This window comes from Octopus sinensis, linkage group LG4 (assembly GCF_006345805.1).
Source record: "Octopus sinensis linkage group LG4, ASM634580v1, whole genome shotgun sequence".
NCBI classification, from domain to species: Eukaryota; Metazoa; Mollusca; class Cephalopoda; order Octopoda; family Octopodidae; genus Octopus; species Octopus sinensis.
This window is the reverse complement of record NC_043000.1, coordinates 15,225,168-15,251,255: the sequence shown is the minus strand read 5'-3', so window position 1 is coordinate 15,251,255 and position 26,088 is coordinate 15,225,168. Positions and strand designations below refer to the sequence as shown.

The 26,088-nt window shown below is 38.3% G+C and overlaps 1 protein-coding gene across 1 annotated transcript in view; it reads left to right on the top strand.

The window, feature by feature from the left end:
* LOC115210942 (sialin) overlaps nucleotides 1-24,920 on the top strand; it is a 52,847-nt gene extending 27,927 nt beyond the window's left edge. The window contains exons 3-11 of the mRNA XM_029779732.2: nucleotides 1,306-1,542; nucleotides 5,178-5,265; nucleotides 9,141-9,236; nucleotides 10,826-10,953; nucleotides 13,510-13,659; nucleotides 16,105-16,234; nucleotides 19,301-19,456; nucleotides 23,491-23,576; nucleotides 24,685-24,920. Coding sequence (XP_029635592.1) covers nucleotides 1,306-1,542; nucleotides 5,178-5,265; nucleotides 9,141-9,236; nucleotides 10,826-10,953; nucleotides 13,510-13,659; nucleotides 16,105-16,234; nucleotides 19,301-19,456; nucleotides 23,491-23,576; nucleotides 24,685-24,873 — 1,260 coding nt within the window. The 3' untranslated portion in view covers nucleotides 24,874-24,920. The remainder of the gene's footprint in view (nucleotides 1-1,305; nucleotides 1,543-5,177; nucleotides 5,266-9,140; nucleotides 9,237-10,825; nucleotides 10,954-13,509; nucleotides 13,660-16,104; nucleotides 16,235-19,300; nucleotides 19,457-23,490; nucleotides 23,577-24,684) is intronic.
* The last annotated feature ends 1,168 nt before the right edge of the window (nucleotides 24,921-26,088 follow it).

The window sequence follows — 26,088 nt, the reverse complement described above, 5'->3', positions numbered from 1 at the left end:
AAAGCTCCACGAGGCTCCGGCAGGGGATGGTGGCGATCCCTGCTGTACTCTTTCACCACAACTTTCTCTCACTCTTTCTTCCTGTTTCTGTTGTACCTGTATTTCAAGGGGCCGGCCTTGTCACTCTCTGTGTCACGCTGAATATCCCCGAGAACTACGTTAAGGGTACACGTGTCTGTGGAGTGCTCAGCCACTTGCACGTTAATTCCACGAGCAAGCTGTTCCGTTGATCGTATCAGCTGGGACCCTCATCGTCGTAACCGACGGAGTGCTCCTATAGTAGTAGTAGTAGTAGTAGTAGCATGTCTGACTAACATGGAGTTTCTACATGTCAAACTCCACACTTAAAGCTTAATGAAGTTTTCCAGAAACTTGGAAGAAGGAGGAGGAGGAGGAGAAGAAGTGTTCTGATCCAATAATAATAATAATAATAATGATAATGATAATGATAATAATAATGATAATGATAATGATAATGATAATAATAATAATAATAATAATAATAATAAATGCCCTGTGGCTCTCATGGCTTCTGATCTTAACTGACTGGAAGTGTTATCATGTACATTGTTTTGTCTTGGTATTAAAAATGGGCTACAGTAAATATTCTGCTCAATACCACAGATTTGCTTGTCAGTTGTTTGACCTTAACAAGTTGAGCATATCCCTTAGTGGCTGATGATATGTGCATCTCTGATCACAAGCAGAAGTAGTGGGGGAGCATCATAGCCATGTGTCGAGAGGGATTCTTTGGGGATTGAATAATTCACCTCTGGAAACATGGGTGTTTCGTTCAACATCCTTAAACAACCCTTATTCAGGGATCTTTTGAGCAGGATGGGTTACTCAACCAGAGGAAAATTCTAACTGGGCCCCACCTGCAAGGTCATGCACTGTTAATCTTGATATGAGATCACCATGTCATGCACATATGGTTATGATGCATGTGCCTGGTGTACCCTTATCATATGGGTATACTGGGCTTTGTATATTTTACCCTAGTGTCACTTTGATGGCATGCACTGCTCTCTCACTCAATAGTAATAATAATAATAATAATAAATAATAATAATAATAATAATAATGTCTGATTACCATGGAGATTCCTCATATCAAACTCCACACTAAAGCTGAATGTTGATTTTGCTTTTAATCCTCCTGGAATCCATAAAATGACTATCAGTTATACACCAGATTAAATTCCAGTCTTACTCTTCTATAAATGTGAGGATGTGTACCAATGTAAGAAAGCCCTATTGTAATTGAGAATTTTATTATCCTTTCTATTGTTATTGTTATTTCCAGATGTCTGGCAGTATTAACTGGACCCCCAACCAACAAGGAATTATAACATCAGCATTTTTTGTTGGCTATTTCCTCTCACAAGTTCCTTGGGGCATCATCTCACAAAGAATTGGAGGCAAATTAACAGTCGGTTGGGGTCTTCTGGCTTGTGCCATCTTGACGTTTACATTTCCATCAGCATCAAAATACAGCTTCCCATTAGCTACTGTAATTCGGGGATTAATGGGTCTTGCGCAAGTAAGTACTTTCTTTTCTTTTTTTTCCTTTTCCTTTTTTTTTTTTTCTTTTTGTCTCCTGTCTTTTTCAGAAGCTTGTAATGTAAATGTATCCTCCATAGCATTATGCTTTTAAAGGCTATTATGGTGACTTGCTTCAGTTTCATGGTAATATATAGACAATTTTGGATATGTGCATACTGCTGGAGAAATTCTTTTTGTTATTTATGGCTGGATACTTTACCTGATGCTAACCACTCAACCACAAAGTAGGAATGGAACAGGTTGACTATGCCAAGCAAAATAGTATAACTTGCTTGTGATCATATAATAAAAAAGCCTATGAGATCAAAATGAAATTCTTCAGGGCCATTTTGTAGAAACTACCTCCTACGAAGACTACCCTAAATAAAACATTTAGTAAAATGTCTACATGAACAGTGCTTGATCTTTGTAACTCAATGCCCCCTTTCTCTAAATGCCATTTTACAACCACTTTTTGTACTAATTTTTCCAAAAAAAGATAATTTTAATCAGTGATTTGCCATCTATATTTTATTATCCCAAAGTGGCGAGCTGGCAGAATCGTTAGCACGCCGGGCGAAATGCTTAGCGGTATTTCGTCTGCCGTTACGTTGTGAGTTCAAATTCCGCCGAGGTCGACTTTGCCTTTCATCCTTTCGGGGTCGATAAATTAAGTACCAGTTACGCACTGGGGTCGATGTAATCGACTTAATACCTATGTCTGTCCTTGTTTGTCCCCTCTATGTTTAGCCCCTTGTGGGTAATAAAGAGATAGGTATTTTGTCTGTCTTCACGTTCTGAGTTCAAATGCTGCCAGGGTCAACTTTGCCTTTCATCCTTTTAGGGTCGATAAATTAAGTACCAGTGAAACATTAGGGTTGATGTAATCAATTTACCCCATCCCCAAAATTTACAGGCCTTGTGCCTAAAGTAGAAAGATATATTTTATTATCGTATCTCATCCAACATGGGCCTTGTATTAGATATTTAATTCAAGGGCACTCACGAAAGTGGTGTTCCCTATGTTAAATCTTTATGGAAATCTTTAAAGATTGTAGAACTGTCTATGGTAAACACATAGTGAACCTTAACACATCATCAGTCATATTTATGTTTACTGATAACAGAATGTTGTATTCGTAACTTAAATCTTGACAATGACAAAGATTTTTTTTTTTTTTTGAAAATGTTTAAAATATAAATATTGTAGCTGATTTAAATATTTTGTTTCTAAGGAAAATCCCAACTTTCTAAAAACTCAGCATTCCCTATAGCACAGGTCCCCAACTGGTGTGCTGCAAAATATACTTACGTATGTGGTATCATGATTGATCACTTAGAGTCAAAAAATACATCTTGATACTATTTTCACAATATTCTTTTACTCTTTTACTTGTTTCAGTCATTTGACTTAGGCCATGCTGGAGCACCGCCTTTAGTCAAGCAAATCGACCCCAGGACTTATTCTTTGTAAGCCTAGTACTTATTCTATCGGTCTCTTTTGCTGAACTGCTAAGTTACTGGGACGTAAAAACACCAGCATTGGTTGTTAAGCGATGTTGGTGGGACAAACACACACACACATATATATATATATACATATACATATATACGATGGGCTTCTATTAGTTTCCGTCTACCAAATCCACTCAAGTCTTTGGTCGGCCCAAGACTATAAGTAGAAGACACTTGCCCAAGGTGCCATGCAGTGGGACTGAACCCGGAACCATGTGGTTCGCAAGCAAGCTACTTACCACACAGCCTCTCCTATAATAAATATTATTGTCCTGTTATATTTTGTATTGTTGTCTATATTGCATTTTTGTATTGTCATCTATTTTATGTTTATTATATCAACATTGGTGAAATAAAGAAAATTTTTATTATCAATTCAGGGACATAGTTTTCTTACACAAATGTTATTATCCAGGGATAAAGTTTCGTTATATTGATGTTGAATCAAAAAATAACCATCATATCAGATCTTCTAATAGAGGGGCCATAGATTTCTGAAAGGCTTGACTGGAGTGTCTCAAGGTAGAAAAGGTTGGGATACTATGCCCTATAGTCTTCCTCAACATATACTGCCTCCTTGCGAATTCACAACACCCCCTAGTAAGTGCTACCACCCATGTTATATGAATGCTAAGATGCATAATACATCCTTGCATTATGTTTGTTATCAAGGTACATAATTCATGGATTCACTGAAGCTCCGGCGTCTGGCGACGGACTTGGTAAACACCCACAAAGTTATCAACCACCTCACCAACAACAACACTGAACACCTTTTTGATCTCCATGTGTCTAACACACATGGACATGCCTACAAAGTCAGAAAACAACACAGCTCCCATGACTTTCGGAAACATTTTTTCACGCTCAGAGTTGCTGAAGCATGGAATAAACTGCCTGCGTCAGTTGTTGACTACCATGACACTGCATCCTTTAAGGCCCTCATGCTTTCCGAAATCCGCCGAAACTACACCTGATTATATATACACTTTAGATGAGTTGTAGTGCACCTGAGCACTGTACACAATTATTATTATTATTATTATTTTTATTATTATTATTATTATTATTATTATTATTATAACTCTATTTGACTCAGGTTTACTTAGTTGACGTCAGATTCCATGCTAGCTACGCAGCTGTTGAATTAGTGACAGGAAATATATCCTGCTACAACAGAACAAAACACGAACCAGCTAAACTAGTGGTTCCCAAACATTTTCAGGCTGCCGCCCCCGTGGTTCTAAGGTCACATTCCTCGTGCCCCCACCCCAGCTCACCTGCACAGACATAAACCGTTTTCTGCAGCAAATTCAAAACAACAGTATTTCATAAATACAACTTAACCTAATAATATTTCGTTTTGGGATTTGGTTTGCAAGATTCTTTATATGAGTTTGTGTGTTGAAGCATATTCTGTAAATAACGGACAGAGTCAAGACTAGACTATTGAAAAGGTTGCAAGACGCAACGAAAATTTTAGGAAAATAAAAATAAGAAATGAGTGGAAATTTTACCGGTGAGTGTGTTTACATTATAAGGCACAAAAAGAAAATGACTCTCCCCAGAATTAACCTAATAAACCCTTTATTTTATTTGTTCTTTTTTATATCCATTGCCCCATTTTGGTCACCCCATTATTGCCCCATTTTTCTTCAGTGCCCCCCCGGATCTTCGGACCATCCCCAGGGGGTAGTACTGCCCGCTTTGGGAACGACTGATCTAAACTTTGGAAAATGGCTGTAAAATTACAAAAGACAGAAATAAGAGAAACAGAGGTAAAACTATTGTTATATTTCAGGATTGTTAGTTTCATTTGGGGGGGGGGCAAATAAACATATGTATTATATATTCATTGTTCACTTCAGATTTATTATTGTTCTTACTTTATGTCCTTTGTCTGGAAGTCTTTCATCACACCTCCTGTGACCTCTTCAGTGACTCTCCATCCCATGTGTCTCCTCCTGTTTTGTCATCCTGAAATATAACAATACCTGTTTCAACACACAAATTCACATCAGGAATCTTGCAAAACAAATACATAAACATAAGAAGTAAAACTATTCTACTTTGTGTTTGATATTTCTATCTCAATTTCACCATTTCATCTCTTTCTAGGGAAGTGTATTTCCAGGGCTGATTTTATTACAAGGGAAATGGGTTCCTGTTTGTGAAAGATCCAAGTTCAACACTGTGATTGGTTCAGGTAATATGTTTTCTCTTTCATCCATCACTTTTGATCTTCATAAGAGATGTCAATATTATTCAAAGAGCATTATATAACAAGAGGTAAGCTCTCAGTAGGCCATTACCAGTTGAAACAAGTTCACTTCACCTATATCACTTCAGTAATAATTTTGGAAAAAAACCTATATTAACATCATCACATCACCTCTCTTTTATATCATCATCATCATCATTTAACGTCCGCTTTCCATGCTAGCATGGGTTTAAAGTTTAATCAATTTTACCTAATCAGAAAACAGGATTTGGAAGCTGGCATTTTCTGCATGATAGCTGTCTATCACAAAATGAAATCAAAGTCATTATGAGGAGGAATTTTTATTAAATAAACGAATGCAAAGCATTATGACAACCAAAGTTGTAAGAACTTCTGGAGTTTTAATAAGTTTTAATGAATAGAATCATGTGAAACAGTCGAACAGACATCATCATCATCATCATCATCGTTTAACGTCTGTTCTCCATGCTAGCATGGGTTGGACGGTTCGACCGGGGATCTGGGAAGCCAGAAGGCTGCACCAGGCTCCAGTCTTATCTGGCAATGTTTCTACAGCTGGATGCCCTTCCTAAAGCCAACCACTCCGTGAGTGTAGTGGGTGCTTTTTACGTGCCACCTGCACAGGTGCCAGGCGAGGCTGGCAACAGCCACGGTCGGATTGGTGCATTTTACGTGCCACCGGCACGGAAGCCAGTCGAGGCGGCGCTGGCATTGGCCACGAGTCGGATAGTACTTTTTACGTACCACCAGTCCAGGGGTCCTGGCATCTGCCGGGTGCCAGTCATAGGATTCGTTCAATTCGATTTCGATTTCACTTGCCCCAACAGACATGTAAATCATTTAAAAAGAAAAAAAGATCATCAAGGAATTATTTTGTGAAAAATTGCACAGATCTGCCCTGATCAAGAGACCTATCTATCAGGGAAGGCATGGTCTGACATAGAATAAACAAAACTTTATATAAGATATTCTATTGTAAAATTTGTCTGACAACAATGGGTTATTCATCTACAGAAGAAAATGAAAGATATTATCTATAGTGTTATTGTTTCAGTATGTTGGTAAAGTTTTAATAAATCTTAATACGGTGATTTGAAAACAAATATAAAAATACTTTACCTTTCACTTATTAGCTTTACATCTGTTATTGGACATATTGTAAAAGTTTTGACTGAGCATGCAATAGTTAATTCACTAAAGTGTATGCATTAAGTGATAGGTCAAAAGTAAAGAACAAAGTATTAAAATTCTCTGTTCCCTTCAGTAAACACATTCTCTCTCTGTTCCTTTCTGTCATTCTCTCTCTTTGTCTCTTACATTCCCTGTCTCGCTGTCTCTTCTTGTCTCCTCCCCTTCCCTGATATCAACCACCATCATTAGGCTACCACATTTCCCTCAACCTAACACTTTGCACCCTTTTCATTTTATCATATAGTAGCTCACCCCCCATAGGGGTCCCATTATTGATCCTTATTGAAATCCAATTAGCCCATAATTGAACTGGATATTAGTTTAACAGGTATGCAAAATTTCATGAAGATTGGTTTGCCGATATAGGCAGTAAGATGGCAACAGACAGACAAAGAGACAGAAATTGCCATTTATATACAACTAGCAGTATCGCCCGGCGTTGCTCAGGTTTGTAAGGGAAATAACTATAAAGAATTTTTAGAGAGTTATAGCCAAAAAATAGCAAAAAAATGGAAAAAAATGATGGTAAATTTTTTTTGGAGATTTAAAAAAGGTGGAGTTGCGTCCCCTAGACAGTTTGTGGTTCGTGTTTCTGATTCTCGACCCCATGTCGAATTTATCGATTTTTTTCAGAACTGGGGGAACTTTTCAAAATTTTCGCTGCGTTAGTTTTGAATTATGACATTGGGCTATGTGTGTGTCAAGTTTCATCAGAATCAGTTGAAAGCCGTGGTCAGGGTGAGGGTACAAGCAAACAGACACACAGAAACACGCACAGACAAACTGCCATTTATATAGAGAGATATATATATATATATGTATGTATGTATGTATGTAGTATGTATGTATGTATGTAGTATGTATGTATGTATGTATGTAGGAATGGATGGATGCATGCATGCATCTGTATGTGAATGTGTATAAATATGATTTGATCAGAAGTATTACAGTTGCGGCCAAAATGTTCAGAACGGCATTGTTTTCGCCAGAAAAGTAGGTATAAGTTTTTATCAAAGTTGTGTCATATTCTATAATTTTCACAGCCAATAAATACAATATTAATTGTTATTGTCTGAGATTTTAGTGTAATTTGAGAGGATAATACAAAAGTTATGGATGATTTAGTGATTTACTGCAAAACCCATGGCGGCCAAAATGATCAGAACAGTTGAAAAAATAACAAAATAATCAAAAATGACAGAGAATACTGGAATTATTTAATATTTAGTGTGAAGCCCTTTAGCTTCAATCACACTTTGACATCTTCGACTGCATGAGGAAATTAAATTTTCAATTTCTTGCTGGGTGATCTTATTCCATTCTTCCTGAAGGGCATTCCATAATTGCTCAGTTGTTTTCGGATTTCTGGCTTTCGAACGTTCTCCTAGAATATTCCACACATTTTCAATAGGATTGAGATTTTGGTTTTGAGCAGGCCAATCCATAATAATAACCTTTTCAGCCTTGAGGAAGTTTATGACCACCTTAGCCTTGTGACATGGGGCATTGTCCTGCGTGAATATGGGTGGTCGCTTAGTTGAATTTCTCAGCACAGGCAAGACATGATCATTTACAAGTTGTTTATAAACTCCTGCATTTAACTTTCCATGTAATCGCACCAAAGGGCCCACACCATCTCCAGATATCATTCCCCAAATCATGACACTTCCTCTACTGAATTTAACACTAGTCTTAAGGCATTTAGGCGACAATTTTTCACCTACTTTTCAACGAACGTACCTTTTCCCATCTGAGCCAAATAACATAAACTTAGATTCATCACTGAAATGCACCGTTTGCCATTTTCGGTTGCAAAGGTAAGACGACACTTTTTGTTTTTGGAGCTGATCAGTGGCTTCACTGCTGGTGATCTTGCTTGTAGGTCATGTTCAACTAAACGACGAGACACAGTTTTTCGAGATAAAGTTTTCTTCAATACAATGCTCATTTTCCGAGAAACAGCAGCAGCAGTTTTAAATCTGTCCTTTTTAACCAACTTTACCATAGCACGATCTCTCTTGGTCGTTTTTCTTGGCCTAGTTGAAGACTTTCTTGCTTCACACGAACCACAATCATCGAAGACCTTAAGAATACCATGAACAACACTTTGACTTGTTAACAATCTTTGCAATAGACCCAATACTTAAATTATCCTTCTTTCGAAGCTTAATAATCTGCTGACGAATTGATAATGGAATAAGTGGCATTATATTAACAAAGTACACTGCAGATATTCTTACTAATGTTTAGTAAATGAACCATCACGTAAACAAATTCAAAACATTAGAGTTCGCCGGTTAAATATACTAAAACATGGAGTAAAAGCAACCGTTCTGATCATTTTGGCCGCCATGGGTTTTGCTGTAAATCACTGAATCATCCATAACTTTTGTATTATCCTCTCAAATTACACTAAAATCTCAGACAATAACAATTAATATCGTATTTATTGTCTGTGAAAATTATAGAATATAACACAACTTTGATAAAAACTTATACCTACTTTTCTGGCGAAAACAATGCCGTTCTGAACATTTTGACCGCAACTGTATATGTAACTAATAATAACGTTAGTATATATGATATGATTATATTAAATATTGTTTTGATTTCATTTACTATTGACAATGTACTTCTGTGTGTTGCAGGAGGGTTAGTGGGTCTAATCCTGTCTACGTACATCACGTCATTACTTAACAGTAACAGTTGGTTTGGTGGATGGGAGACACCATTCTATGTTTTTGGTAAGTACGTCATTTTGAACTTTTCTTTGTTGTGTTTTTTTTTTAAATCTTATTTTGAAGGCATGAGGTCCGGAATCAAAGCCTTAAATGTCCTTCTCTCCTAACGTCACAGACACCATCTCACCAACACCAACACTTCACCACTATAAACACCACCAGCTCATCACCAACACTTCTACCACCATCAACACCATCGTCATCAACAGCAGCAGCAGTGGAGGCGCAATGGCCCAGTGGTTAGGGCAGCGGACTCGCGGTCGGAGGATCATGGTTTCAATTCCCAGACAGGGTGTTGTGTGTGTTTATTGAGTGAAAACACCTAAAGCTCCACGAGGCTCCAGCAGGGGGTGGTGGCAACCCCTGTCGTACTTTTCCACTCCAAATTTCTCTCACTCTTTCTTCCTGTTTCTTGTCCCCGACTTCCTACACAACCGCTGAGCCTGGATGCACATTCATCCATCTGTCAATGCTCTCGGTGTCGGGGGTTGACCTGCTTTTTCTTCTGCGGATCTTATGAATAGCAAAGGACCATGTTTCGGACTTCTCTCACTACAGAAGACCGCTTTGCTCAACATCAACATCAACAGCAGCTGCACCACCACCACCTCCACCAACAGTACCGCCAACACCACCAGTGAATAGGAAGAGGGAGAGATGTATTATGGTGGTAGAGGAGAGATAATATGATGGCTCAGGAAGGTGATCAATGTAAAATATAGTGGAGAGGACACTGTTGGAAATAAAAGATGGTATTTAAGAGAATTATATTTCCATTGTGCTCATAGTGTGTACTGTTTCAGTACATCTGTCACATATGAAGCTTGCATTCTCTGTTAGTCTGCCTGCGATTACACTACATCTCTTGTGTGTCTAATTACATTGGATGCAGCATATATACATTGGGTACAGTGTGTACTTTACTCTTTACTCTTTACTCTTTTACTTGTATCAGTCATTTGACTGTGGCCATGCTGGAGCACCGCCTTTAGTCGAGCAAATCGACCCCGGGACTTATTCTTTGTAAGCCCAGTACTTATTCTATCTGTCTCTTTTGCCGAACCGCTAAGTGACGGGGACGTAAACACACCAGCATCGGTTGTCAAGCAATGCTAGGGCGACAAACACAGACACACAACACTTATATATATATATACATATATACGACAGGCTTCTTTCAGTTTCCGTCTACCAAATCCACTCACAAGGCATTGGTCGGCCCGGGGCTATAGCAGAAGACACTTGCCCAAGGTGCCACGCAGTGGGACTGAACCCGGAACCATGTGGTTGGTTAGCAAGCTACTTACCACACAGCCACTCCTGCGCCTACATTGAGTATGTTTATTTTATATCTCTTTATGTCTTGTAACTTAACATTTGGACAAATAGAGACTGATGCAATATAAGCAGTGGAGTCAATATGATCATTTAAATTCTTGAAGACACTGCCCTTTTATTGATTTTAGTTCAAACAACAAATATAAGAATAATACTGTTTTCCATTTTTTATACAGAGCTGCCAGCAGTTATGTCCTGAAATAATTCGATGATATTCATTAATCTTTCATTGTTGTTTTTTTTCCTTTCAATAGGAGGTGCTACTTTTTTATGGTTTATATTTTGGCATTTTTTTATGTTCAATGAGCCAAATGAACATCCACGAATCTCAGCTGAAGAAGTAGATTACATCCAACGTTCTTTGATGAATACTAAGATACATGTAAGTTGATATATGTTAACATTAATTACTTCTTTGTACATATTGACTGATTACTATAAAATAATTGCTACAAATTTTGGTGGAAATCAAACAATTTTTGGGGAAGGGATTAGTTAATTGCATGAGCCTCAATACCTGACTGATACCTTTATTTTATCAACCCTAAAAGGATGAAAGTTGAGGCATGTGGCTTAGTGGTTAGGGTGTCAGTACCATGATCGTAAGATTGTGGTTTCGATTCCTGGACCGGGCGACGCTTTGTGTTCTTGAGCAAAACACTTCATTTCATGTTGCTCCAGTCCACTCAGCTGGCAAAAATGAGTAACGCCGTGATGGACGGGCATCCAGTCCAGCTGGGGAACACATACGCTATAGAAACCGGGAAACCGGGTCCATGAGCATTTATTTTTTATTAAAAGGATGAAAGACAAAGTTGACCTCGGTAGCATTTGAATTCAGGACATAAAAAGGTAGAAGAAACCACTAAGCATCTTGTCTGTCATGCCAATAATTTTACCAGCTTACAGGCTTAGTATGAAATAATTGCAACTAGTTAGTACTTGGAGATTGAATAAAATTTTTTAAAAATGAATCAAAAGTTCAAGCAATAAAAGAAATTGATCAAATGGTTTATGACCTTCGAACATTAGGCCTCACCAAGGCAATGACTAGTGACTGAGACCTTTGGAAATATGCTGTGTTTGAGAAGACCCGGCAAGCCAAGTGAGACCATAACCTTATGGCCTATGCCAGGGGTGTAACCAGCCCACTTATACACACCTTTCCTTCATTAGACACTAAACTCTGCTTGTGAAGACTTGTTGAGGCAAGCGAAATCAAAATCAAAATCAAATTCGATGACTGGCATCTGTGCTAGTGGAGCGCTAAGAGTACCATCCAAGCGTGATCATTGTCAGAGCAGCTAACTGGCTTCCGTGCCGGTGGCATGTAAAAAGCACCATTCAAGTATGATTGTTACCAGCGTCGTCTTACTGGCACGTGAAAAAGCATTCGAGCGAGGCTGTTGCCTGTGCCACTGGACTGGCTCCTGTGCAGGTGGCACGTAAAAAAGACCATTTGATTGTGGCCGTTGCTGGTACCACCTGACTGGCCCTCGTGCCGGTGGTATGTAAAAGCAACCACTACACTCTCGGAGTGGTTAGCATTAGGAAGGGCATCCAGATGTAGAAACTCTGCCAGATCAGATTGGAGCCTGGTGCAGCCATCTGGTTCACCAGTCCTCAGTCAAATCGTCCAACCCATGCTAGCATGGAAAGTGGACGTTAAACGATGATAGGCAAACTATAAGGAACCTTGTGTGGCTTTGTATAGGAAAAAGTGAAAGGGATACAGTGAACTTGCTGTGAAGAGTGGAATATCCAATGTTTTGGATGTAATCCTTCATCAGTGAATTTCTTTCCAGGCTGTGTGAAATAACATCACACATATCAATTCCGAGATTGTGTTCAGTCCTGTTTCCTGCATAAGTTCATGGACATATGTCTGGCAAACACCAGGTTTGAATGGCCCCACAGGATTATAGAAAAGAATTGCAGTGACAGGGTGATCTGTTCAACATGAACAGTAGCCTGTGAATTTTAACAGTTTTTGTTTGATTGGATGGCTGATGAGTGGTAAAGATCTATATAGTAACTTGTTTGGTATATGATTGGCATAAGAGATGTTAAAAGCCTTGTGCAGAAATTGGGTGTAGGTGCTGTGTAGTGATTGCTGTTGGGCTACCGTAAGAGACCAGGATTCAGAACTGAAGTGCAGAAGAGATTCTGCTGTAACACAGAATAGGTATAGTTTTATAATAATGAAATTTTTTTATACAGTGCTCAGGTGCACCACAACTTGTCAAAAGTGCGTATAAAGCATATGTACTAATGTACAAATGTCTGAGAAGTGAACAGTGTATGAGTCAGATACATGCTTGCATGTGTATGGAGGGGAGAAAATCAGGTGTAGTGTTGGCGAATCTCAGGAAGCATGGAAGTTTTGAAGGATGCAGTGCTCTGACAACCAACAACTGATGCCGGTAGTTTGTTCCATACTTCAGCAACTCTTAGCGTGAAAAAATGTTTCCGAAAGTCATGGGAGCTGTGCTGTTTTCTGACTTTGTAAACATGTCCATGGGTGTTAGACAGATGGAGTTTAAAAAGGTGCTCAGAGTTATTGTTTGTAAGATGGTTAATAATTTTATGGGTGTCTGCCAAAGTCAGCTGCCAGACATTGGAGTATAAATGTATCCATGCTCAAGGAAGTAAGGCGTTCAGAATATGGCAAATGCGTGATGAAGGGTATTCTCTTGGTTGCAAATGCCTGATGGAGGATATTTGACAAATGCCTGTCATATGACAGTTGAGATGCTCTCAAAATTTTCTTTAGCTTGTTGGATGCTGACCATGTTATTTCCGTACAGATGTTAATATCTGTGCTGGTAATTTATAGCAATTCTCAAAGGTAACCCTTACTAATATTTTCAGATATAGTTTTTAGAAAGAAGTGTGCTGCGTAAATGCACTAATATGTTTAAATTGTATTTCATTTCAGAATAATGATATTCCATGGAAAAAAGTCCTAACTTACATCCCACTTTGGTCAGTAAACATCATGTTGTTTTGTAGCAGCTGGCTGTTCTATTCTATAGCCTCGTTCTTACCAACATATATGAAAAATATCCTTGGTTTGGATATCCATCAGGTAAGATATGTTGCAGGGGAAATTCCATACAGAATATACATTATTCATAAAATCACAGAAAAGGAATGGTTGTGTAGATATGTCATTGCATTATCAGCTTGTGGGTTCTAAGTTCAAATCTAGTGCAGATATTTGATTTAATTTCATGTGCTTAAGTTTACCCAACTATTGTAAATAACCAGGCCTAGGAATGGCTGTGTGGTAAGTAGCTTGCTTACCGACCACATCGTTCTGGGTTCAGTCCCACTGCGTGGCACCTTGGGCAAGTGTCTTCTACTATAGCCTCAGGCCAACCAAAGTCTTGTGAGTGGATTTGGTAGACGGGAACTGAAAGAAGCCTGTCGTATATATGTATATATTTGTATGTGTATGTATATGTTTGTGTGTCTGTGTTTGTCCCCCCAACATCACTTGACAACTGATGCTGGTGTGTTTACGTCCCCGTAACTTAGCAGTTCGTCAAAAGAGATCGATAGAATAAGTACTAGGCTTACAAAGAATATGTCGATTTGTTCGACTAAAGGTGGTGCTCCAGCATGGCCACAGTCAAATGACTGAAACAAGTAAAATAGTAAATAGTAAACTACCAAATCTTCTGCAAATGTTACCTGTGAATGTTGCCTGTCTTTCCAAGACATCTAAGGAAATATTTATATCTCATCTACTTACCACTTTGAAGCTCTTATGAGCTTGTTTAATGCTCTTGGAGAGTTTTACATCACAAATATTACATAAACAAAGCTGAATTGAGGTTTAGCAAATGTTTTAACTAAATAATTTTGACAAATTAAATTTAAATGTTGAAGTGAATCTAATGGTTTTTGTGTGTTTCTTAAATGGCTTATAAGCCCCTTCCACGCTGCAATTGTTTTTGTTCCAGCACATGATCTTAGATCAGGTCACTTGCTATGCAAGTACATCTCCATAATTTTATTAGGTTTTTTTGATTAAAACCCTAAAAAATATTTGATTTGCCCGATATTTAGTGGACTCTTTGAACAATTCCCTACTCTTCCCTCACACTTCTGCATATGTTGTCTGTAAGACACTGAAAAATATATCCCAGTAAAACTCTCTAAAGATACTAGTTTGCAAGGAAACAGAAAGTTAAAACTGTTAATGCATATTTTTTAAATTTAAATATTTTCAAATAAAACTTGTTATAATTCATTAATAGGAAATAAAGTTGGATAGAAAAATATTTTTCACCAGAAGTATGATAAGTATTGTTTTAGCAATTCCTAAAAAGTAATAAGTTTTGTTGATCAGGAAAAGCAGAGATTTGTTTTAACCCTTTTGTTACCTGTGTTTCTTAATTTTCACTATAACAAAGAATTTAGTAAAGTAACTTAGTTATCATTAAGTTAGTGTTAGGAACATAAATTGTGACTAAGGTTTGGAGGGAGATTCTAATTCAAAACTTTTGAAAACAAGACATTTGTACTACAGAGCCAGAGGCAGTTTCAGACAGGTTGGTATCAAAAGGGTTAAACAGTAGTTTTTGAGGGGTCTTTCCCTCACTTTCTTCTCACTAGCAGAATAGGGAAACTAATATGAATTTCCAATGTCATCTGTGTGTGTGTGTGTGCATTTTTTAATCTTTTTCATTTTATTTCATATAATGTTTTCTTTGAAACTCATTTTCCCATGAGTTCAATGATTTAAAAAAAAAAAAATAATAATAATAATGATGAAATTATTGTATATAGTGCTCAGGTGCACTACATAGGTGTAGCTATGGATATTTGCATCTGGTTACAAGTGGTTTTACTGCTGTATCTCTGTCTAATCAGTTGACTATAGGTTGTACCACTTACTGTTAACTAAGTTGCCTGAAACGATTTATAAAATTTCGATGAAGCAACAAAATAGTAACAGCAATATGGTTCATGTTTATCTTCTATAACTTTGGTCATCCTTTTAGCTTAGCTGTTAATGCTCATAGCTGCACCCATACATTTGTTATGCATTGTTGTTTATTTATTGTCCCTGTGTGTTAAATTTCTCCAAAATTCTTACATACCTTAATATCAGTGGTTCCCAAAATGGGCGGTATTGCCTCCCTGGAGGTGGTGGAAAGTTCCAAGGGGTCATTTAAGAAAAGTGGGACGATAATGAGGGAGCGATTCATGTAAAAAGTGGGGCAATAATGGGGTAACGATCCATGTAAAAACAACAAAATAATGGGTTCATTAGGTTAAGTTTTATTTGTTAAATACTGTTGCTTTGAATTTGCTTCAGAAAGAAGTCTATGTTTATGATGGTTAGTTGATGTGGGGGTGCTGGGAGCATCAGCCTGAAAAAGTTTGAGAACCACTGCTTAACATGAATACTACTGAATGCATACTTGATCCCATAACATCAGGGATCAGCCCTCAAGTACATTGAAGTTTTGAAATTTCAGCGAGTTTCATCTTATATTGTGTATAATCTTTTCTTCAACAGAATGGTATATTCTCATCCTTACCATACGTAGCAGCATTATTCATGTCCATCATCAGTGGCGTTCTAGCAGATGTGTTACTCAACAAGGGAGTGGATATCACAGTTGTACGCAAGCTTTTTGCTGCTTGTGGTAAGTTTTGTATTCATTTACTGATTTCAATTCAAATCAGTTATCCATTATACTCAATGTCAAATGTACCATTCTTCTTTACCAGCTGTTTATGAATATAATCTGTCCAAACAAAGAGTTAATAGATTCATTTGCTGTGCAACTCATGCCTCATGGTTGCCATGTCACTTATTCACAACAAAACCAAAACCAAAACTTAATGAAACATATTTTCAAACTTTTCATTGCATTTTAAAATTTGCTTTTTCCTGTGCATTGGACATCATCATCATCATCATCACCACCACCACTACCATCATCATCATCATTTAACATCCGTTTTCCATGCTGGCATGGGTTTGTGGAATAAAACTGAAATTACATACTTGCAAAGCAAACTTCTTAACGAGTCATATTTGCACTTGCATAGGAATGCCGGACAATTTTTTATATAAAAAAAAAAAAAAATAATGAAATTATTATATACAGTGCTCAAGTGCACCACAACTTGTCAGAAAGTGCGTATAGAGTATATGCAGCAATGTACAAATGTCTGGAAAGCGAACAATGCATGAGTCAGATACATGCTTGTGTGTGTATGGAGGGGAGAAAATCAGGTGTAGTGTTGGCGAATCTCAGAAAGCATGGAAGTTTTGAAGGATGCAGTGCTCCGACAACTAACAACTGATGCCGGCAGTTTGTTCCATGCTTCAGCAACTCTCAGCGTGAAAAAATGTTTCCTAAAGTCATGGGAGCTCTGCTGTTTTCTGACTTTGTAAATATGTCCACGGGTGTTAGATGGGTGGAGTTTGAAAAGGTGCTCAGAGTTATTGTTTGTACGATGGTTGATAATTTTATGGGTGTCTGCCAAGTCAGCTGCCAGACGTCGGAGTTTCAATGTGTCCATGCCCAGGGAAGTAAGGCGTTCAGAATATGGCAAATGCCTGATGGAGGGTATTCTTTTGGTTGCATGTCACTGAACGGCTTCCAGACGATTGATATCCTGGGCAAGATAGGGGTTCCAGACCGGTGATGCAAATTCCAGGTGAGGTCTTACCATAGCTATATATATATTTTTCTTCTCTTTACAAACATTTGTGACTCTAGTCCAACCTGGACGACCCTCACTGCTCTCTTTCTCCCCAATTATCTCATTCTTTTACACATCCTGTTATTCTCCTCTAAAACAAATTCCTACAGTCCTTATCTCCAACCCATCAAGACTATATTCTACAATCCCCCTTTGTTTGAAAGATGATGTCTAAATATATGTGGACTCTGCTCTCTCTCTGCTACTTATGTCTTTCACTTGGTTATCAGCAACAATAACATCCTCTCACTCTATCTCAGAGTCTATCTTCCTCACTTTTCTAAATCTGCTCCCTACTTCACCCAGAGCTATTCATGTATATAAGATTGTATGTAGGTTGGCTAGTTGATCTAAGGTCTCACAATATGGAAACATTTCTATTTCTTTACTACCCACGAGGGGCTAAACGCAGAGAGGACAAACAAGGACAGACAAATGGATTAAGTCGATTAGATCGACCCCAGTGCATAACTGGTGCTTAATTTATCAACCCCGAAAGGATGAAAGGCAAAGTCGACCTTGGTGGAATTTGAACTCAGAACATAACGGCAGACGAAATACAGCTACGCATTTCGCCCGGTGTGCTAACGATTCTGCCAGCTCACCGCCTTACATATTGGAAACAAATGTTTCCAATATGGAAACATTTCTCATGGCACCAGCAGACAAAATAAAAAAGGCACTGCTCCACGGGATAGTGAGGGAAATGCACTGGAACAGCCAATCTGACTCACAGGACCTGCACTTGCAGACAACAATCTCTGCCCTGATAGCAGTGAGCAGGGACATGGCCTAGGGGCCAAGAATGACAGGGGTCTTATCTGCCTTCCACTTTCTGAATACCAGCAACATCAGTTCTGCCATCTTACATCCTTTATCAAGGACATCTGCCTCACCCTGCACCACCCCTCTCTCTCATGTTTACAACTCATTTTAGTTAGTTAGTTAGTTAGTTAATTTGGCTCAAAAGCAAATAGCAAGGCCATGTAGGGGGACATGGGGTTGAGTACAGGGTGGTGTTCATGTAAAGAGTTCAGGCCACTTGAGGTCAAGGGAGGCTTTGAACAAAGTGGTCGTTGGCATCTTCACCATCTCGTCTGGCAGCTTGTTCCATGGATCTGCAACCCGGATGGAGAAAGCTCCTCTTCTTCGATTGAGATGAAATCGTCGCAGGTAGAGCTTTTCTACCTTTAGTTCTTGTACTCATCTCATACATGCTACCAAAACAGAAGCTGAATGTTTTTGCAGTTCTGTACTTTCTACAACAATTAATCTCATTACCTGCACATATCTCTAATGAAATGCAGATATCCCAAACACTCTTGATCCTTGTCACATCTAAATTCAGCCTTCTACATTTTTATACTATTAGCTCTTCTATCAGTACTACTATAAGTAGTTCTATTAGTAAAACTATAATTCTATCAATAATACTGTCTATAGTATATATATATAGTTCTATTGATATTACTATCAGTACTTATATCTCTGTGTGGAGGCACAATGGCCCAGTAGTTAGGGCAGCGGACTCGCAGTCGGAGGATCGAGATTTCGATTCCCAGACTGAGCGTTGTGTGTGTTTATTGAGCGAAAACACCTAAAAGCTCCATGAGGCTCTGGCAGGGGATGGTGGCGACCCCTGTTGTACACTTTCGCCACAGCTTTCTCTCACACTCTATTCCTGTTTCTTGGGAAACGCTGCGATGGACTGGCATCCCGTCCAGCTGGGGGGAACACATATGCCACAGAAACCAGGAAACCGGGCCCCATGAACCTGGCTAGGCTTACAAAGGGCGACATTTATTGTTTTTTTTTACTTATATGAATAAAACTATTAGTTCTGTTAATGATACTATCTATAGTATATTTCTATTAACATTTCTATCTATAATACTATTGATAATTTTACCAGTAATACTAATAGTTGTTTAATCCCTTGATTGCTTTAGCCTTAGAAATTAACTGAAACCAATAATATTTATTTTGTTTTCTGCCAGGTCTTCTTCTTGAGACATTGGGTATGCTGGTAGTTGTATATTTGGGTTGCAGGAGAAGTTTTGTTGAAATTATGTTAATTGTCGCCTATGGATTTGGTTCGTTCTCTGATGGCGGAACATCTGTAACAATTATTGACATTGCACCAAAATATGCCGGTAAGAATGTTCAAAATGCTTATTTATCATCAGTTGTTTCTTTGTTGCTTTTAACTCTAGGTTAGCTTTTTTTTGCAGAGTTCTTTATACGAATGGAAAAAGGCATTTTGGGTTAGTTGTGGAATAAACATATTAGGTGTAACAACATTCCTCTGTCTTGGCTCTGCCAAAAAGACATCATGGGCTGAAGATGCAAATGATGTTGCGATAAATAGTGCACCAAGTGATATACAGAAAAAGAAAGATTATGGAACAATTGTAACATGACAAACATGTAGATATTCTTCTGTCTTTAAAATAAAGAAGAATTATATGTAGACATGCCGGTGGCACATAAAAAGCACTAACCATTCGTGGCCATTGCCAGCCTACCCTGGCAACTGTGCCGGTGGCACGTAAAAAGCACCATCCGTACATGGCCGATGCCAGTGCCACCTTGACTGGCTTCCGTGCCGGTGGCACGTAAAAAGCACCAACCGTTCGTGGCCATTGCCAGGCTACCCTGGCAACTGTGCCGGTGGCATGTAAAAAGTACCATCCGTACATAGCCGATGCCAGCGCCACCTTGGCTGGCTTCTGTGCCGGTGGCACGTAAAAAGCACCAACCGTTCGTGGCCGTTGCCAGGCTACCCTGGCACGTAAAAAGCACCATCCATACGTGGCTGATCCCAGCGCCACCTTGACTGGCTTGCGTGCTGGTGGCACGTAAAAACTACCAACCGATCGTGGCCGTTGCCAGCTTCCCCTGGTACCTGTGCCGGTGGCACGTAAAAGGCACCCACTACACTCACAGAGTGGTTGGCGTTAGGAAGGGCATCCAGCTGTAGAAACACTGCCAGATCAGACTGGAGCCTGGTGCAGCCTCCTGGCTTCCCAGACCCCGGTTGAACCATCCAACCCATGCTAGCATGGAAAACGATGATGATGACATGAATATAATTACATGCATCACAACAATATGTGTGCAACATGATGGTTAAAGGCTTTATGATCAAAGGCATTCCGGCTATGACACTGGTGATGATAAATCTGGGATGATGTGGGTTTGCAAAATAGTTCTCTGTCACTATACAGTCATGCTGACATGGCTTACAAAACGAATCCTTGTTTCAAAAGAAATATTTCTTCATCCACTTATTGTTGCCTTTAGACATAACAAAAATATAAGACAAGCATTAACTAGTACCTTTGAATGTAATGAAAACTCTGTTCAAGTCTCTGAATGTTGCACCCCTAAAAACAGTCGCAAGAGAGATGAACCCAGTTTATTGTGCAACAGCATGATTCAAGTCAATAACGACGACATCATCATCATTTAACATCCATTTTCTATGCTGTCATGGGTTGGACAGTTTGACAGGAGTTGTTAAACAGGAGAACTGCACCAGGCTCCAAATTGTCTGTTTTGGCAAGGTTTCTTATTTCTTTATTGCTCACAAGGGGCTAAACATAGAGGGGACAAACAAGGACAGACAAAGGGATTGAGTTGATTGCATCGACCCCAGTGCGTAACTGGTACTTATTTAAGTGACCCCGAAAGGATGAAAGGCTAAGTCGACCTTGGCGGAATTTGAACTCAGAATGTAGCAGCAGACAAAATACCGCTATTTTTGGCAAGGTTTCTTATGGCTGGATGCCTTTCCTAATGCCAACAACTCTACAGAGTGTACTGGGTGCTTTTTCATGTGGCACCAACACTATTATAAATCTTAAAAGAAATATTATGATTATACAGAAGGCGGGAGTGATAAAGATTCCCATTACACAGCTGAATGCACCAAACATGACTTGGTTTATGGTGGTTGCACAACATAACAATTAAACAAAAGATTTGATGGACACTGATATGATATAAGGCACAATAACACTATTTCAATGGAACTTGCTGAGCTTTTTATTTCAAACAACTGTAACTTTGATGAACACTTTAAAGTACATATTCTCAGGAAATATTGTGAATTTACTGAACTTTCAGTCTTTGAAATGCATGAAGACAAATGTATCTGTAAGTTACTAGCATACTGACTTGGTGGGTTCCATCAGATTCCTACAAAAATTTTTAACTAACAGTTCTTTTCTTACCATCAAGCAAAACTTGTGACATCTTTTTTGTTTCAAAAGAAACGCAGTGTAGTCTAGCTGAATTATTGAATTTCCGTGTTTCTGTATATTTTTCATTTTCCATTATTCTTCTTAGTTTAAACCTGCACTTCTACTCTTTTTGTGCTAAGTTACTGCATTCACTCAAGAGATGGTTAATAATTTCATCTCCTTTACCACAGATTCTGTATTTGCTCTCTGGCTGAATTTTTACCAATCTTTACCTTTTATCAGATTTATCTAACGGCTTGTTTCCTTAGTGGCTATAATCACCACTTTATTGTTATTATCATTATTCAAGGCAGTGAGCTGGCAGAATTGTTAGTGCACTGGATGAAATGCTTAGCGGTATTTCACCTGTCGCTACATTCTGAGTTCAAAATTCCACTGAGGTCAACTTTGCCTCTTCATCCTTTCAGGGTCGATAAAATAAGTACCAGTTGAACACTGGGGTTGATGTAATCGATTCATCCCTCCCCCAAAATTACTACCCTTGTGACAAAATTTGAAACCATTACTATTATTATTATTATTTAGGTGGTAAGCTAGCCGAACCATTAGCATGCCTGGCAAAATGCTTAGTGGTATTCCGTCTGTCTTCACATTCTGTGTTCTGATGCTGCTTGAGCCGACTTTGCTTTTCATCTTTTCAAGGCCGATAAAATAAATACTAGATGAGTACTGGGGTCAATATAATCAACTTCCCCATCCCCTGAAATTCCTGGCCTTGTGCTAATTTGAAACCATTATTATTATTATCGAGTGAGAGAGAAGTGCATGCCATCAAAGTAAAACTGGGGTACAAATATACAAAGCCCAGTATACCTGTCATAACTACTCATCTGATAAGGGTATACCAGGCATATGAATCACAACCACATGTGCGTGACATGGTGATATCATATTAATATAAACAGTGCATGATCTTGCAGGTGGCGCCCAGTTAGAATTTTCTTCAGGTCGAGTAGCCCATCCTGCTCGAAAGGTTCCTGAATAAGGGTTGTTTGAGGATGTTGAATGAAACACTCATGTTACCAGAGGTGAATTATTCAAACCTCAAAGAATTCCTCTCAATACATGGCTATGATGCTTCCCCCATTACTCAGCTCATGATCAGAGATGCACATATCGTCAGCCACCAAGGGACATGCTTAATTGGTTAAGGTCAAACAATGGACAAGCAAATCTGTGGTATTGAGCAGAATATTTGCTGTAGCCCATCTTTTATACCAAAACAAAACAATGTACATGATAACATTCCCAATCAGTTAAGATGAGAAGCCATGAGAGTCACTGCCTGGATAGAGACAGATATTATTACCTCTGCCTTAGCAAAGGCGGAGGTATTGTTTCCAGTCGTGTTTGTTTGTCTGTGGACAAGCTATCTCAAGAACTGCCGGATGGATTCAAATGAAACTTTCAGGGATATTTGGCCTTGTGACTGGCATGAACTGATTAGATTTTAGGATCAATCCAGAGAAGGATTCTGGATTATTTTTCCTGTTTTTTTTCACTTAATTTTCGAGAGCAGTTGGGTTCATTTTTAGTATCCTCGTTTGTGAGAGCAGTCGAGTTTATTTCAGATATTCTCATTTTAAAACCCATCTCCAGCTACTCCTTGGTGTTGGTTTGCGCAGAGTGCTCGTTATAATTATTATAAAAATTTTTCGTTCTTTTCTTTTTATGTATAATGTTTTAGTTATATTGTTATATTTCGGAATGGTCATATTGCCAGTTTAGCCAATAAAAACACACGCACTATATATTTGGTGTTATTTTGCTTCAGTGATATTTATTTTTTACATTAATCTTAATCTTATATGACCATTCCGAAATATAACAATATCTGTTTCAACACACGACTTCACATGAAAAATCTTGCACAACAAATATTTAAACGTTTTAGTTATATATATTTATATTTCCCTATTTAGGTTTCATATACGGAATTGCAAACTCTGTTGCTAATTTATCAGGTGTGATGGGGCCTTATGTTACTGGAGCAATAGTCAAAGATGAGGTAAGCATATCTAGAAAAAACATTCTTAAAACATCAACTTTGGTTTTTAATTTATTTTCAGAGATTATATTTTCCAACATATTTCTTTTCTAATCAAAATATTGGGTTGTCCGGAAAGATCGTGCTGATTTATAGTAGCTTACCATTCGACTTATTTTAGAACATGGTTGTGTCCATAAAATAAGATTTGACTACACCTCCATTTAGAGCACAGTTTAAGCTATCTTTTCAGGGAAGAAGGTTTATGTTCCTATAACCTGTGTTAATTCTGTAACCCTTTAAAATGGAAGATAAGAAAGTTAATTTTTGGCACTTGGTGCTTTGGGAACCAGACAAAAATTGCTGCAGCTCGGCTGGGATGTGTTACCCCACTCTTCATATTCACCAGATATTGCTCCTTCGGATTTCCAGTTATTCAAGTCTCTGCAGAATAGTCTTAATGGTAAAAATTTCAATTCCTTGGATGACGTAAAAAGATACCTTGATGAATTCTTTGCCATGAAATCACCTCAAGTCTGGGATGAGGGTATTTTCAAGTTAAAGGAAAGATGGAGATGCATTGTGCAACAAAATGGTTCATATTTGGTTGATTAAAAATGTAATGGCAAGTATTTATTGACCTTTTTCTTTCCTTTAAACATCGACACGAACTTTCTGGACAACCCAATATATATCTGGTTTGCCTATTAAGAGATTAAAATGCCTACAAATTAAAAATGGATCATTCCCACACCAAGCTCAGGATTGTGGCAAGAATGGTATAGTTTCAGATTAAATGCCTTGCAGTAATTAGCGTTTATATATATATGCATGTGCGTGTATATGTTTGTGTGTGTGTGTGTCCCCAACATCGCTTGACAACCAATGCTGGTGTGTTTATGCCCCCATAACTTAGCGGTTCGACAAAAGAGACTGATAGAATAAGTACCAGGCTTATAAAGAATAAGACTTGGGGTTGATTTGCTCGACTAAAGGCGGTGCTCCAGCATGGCCACAGTCAAAATGACTGAAACAAGAAAAAGAATAAAAGAGTATATGTATTAGTATGAATGCCTGTTAAAGAACATTATTTATTTATGTATATACATATATTTTTTTTTCTTTGCAGAGTTCTTTATACGAATGGAAAAAGGCATTTTGGGTTAGTTGTGGAATGAATATATTAGGTGTAACAACATTCCTCTGTTTTGGCTCTGCCAAAAAGGCATCATGGGCTGAAGATGCAAATGATGTTGTGATAAATAGTGAACCAAGTGATGTACAGAAAAAGAAAGATTATGGAACAATTGTAACATGACAAACATTTTTTTATATTTTCATTAAAATGCATTTATTATTTTTTCATCGACTTGTTACTTTTATTTTTATTGGTGGTGGTGATGTCACAGTTATTGATGCTTAGTTCCAGATCAGCTGATTGGACAGACCTATGATTAGAGGTTTTCCAGCCATGACCATTCTGCCTGTATATCAAAGCGTACATTGTCTATGTTCTTCCTTATTTTGAAGACAGAAGAATGTAATTTTTTGAGATTTCATTGTTATTTTGTAGCGGGTTGAGCAACTACCTAGACTCTTTCTTTGGCTCAAGGCTAATTTGATAGTTACAGAGATGTACTTGCATAGCGAGTGACTTGATCTGAGATCGTGTGCTGGAACGAAAACAATTGCAGCGTGGAAGGTGTTTATAAGCCATTTAAGAAACACACAAAAACCGTTAGATTCACTTCAACATTTAGATTTAATTTGTCAAAATATTTTCGTCACTTTGAGACCGCGACCTGTTCACTGACAAAACTTTGTGATGCAGCACGAAGTTTTGTCAGTGAACAGGTCGCGGTCTCAAAGCGACGAAAATATTTTGATAAATTTAATTTAAATGTTGAAGTGAATCTAACGGTTTTTGTGTGTTTCTTAAATGGCTTATAAACACCTTCAACAATGTAATTTGATAGTGTTACAGGCAAATTTCTATGGTTTATATTCTACCACTGCAGTCTCATTGTTGCTTGGGTTGGAGGACAGGCAAGTATTTTCATCATACACTTGAAGGTGCTGTATGCAGGGACTGAGCCCTTGATAACCCTGTTGACCATTAACAATTGCTTCATGGCTGTTGGTTCAGAAACCTGCTTTACAATAATGTGGTTGCAGACCCAGTCCCACTGTATGACACCTTGCGCAAGTGTCTTCTAATACAGCCCTAGGCTATCTAATGACTTGTGAGCGAATTTGGTACTTGGAAACTGTGAGGAAGCTTGTCATTTATATGTATGTGTGTGTGTGTGTGTGTAGCACAACCAATGGTGGTGCTCCAGCATGATCACAGCTTTAAAGCTGAAACAAGTTAAAGAGTTATATGTCTGTGTGTGTGTTGATTCTTTTTTACATGTCCATAACTTAGCAGTTCAGCAAAACAAAACAATGAAATAAGTCCCAGTCTTCAAAAAATAAGTACTGGGATCAATCAGTTTGACTGAAACTCTTCAAGGCAGTGCCCACACATGCTTGA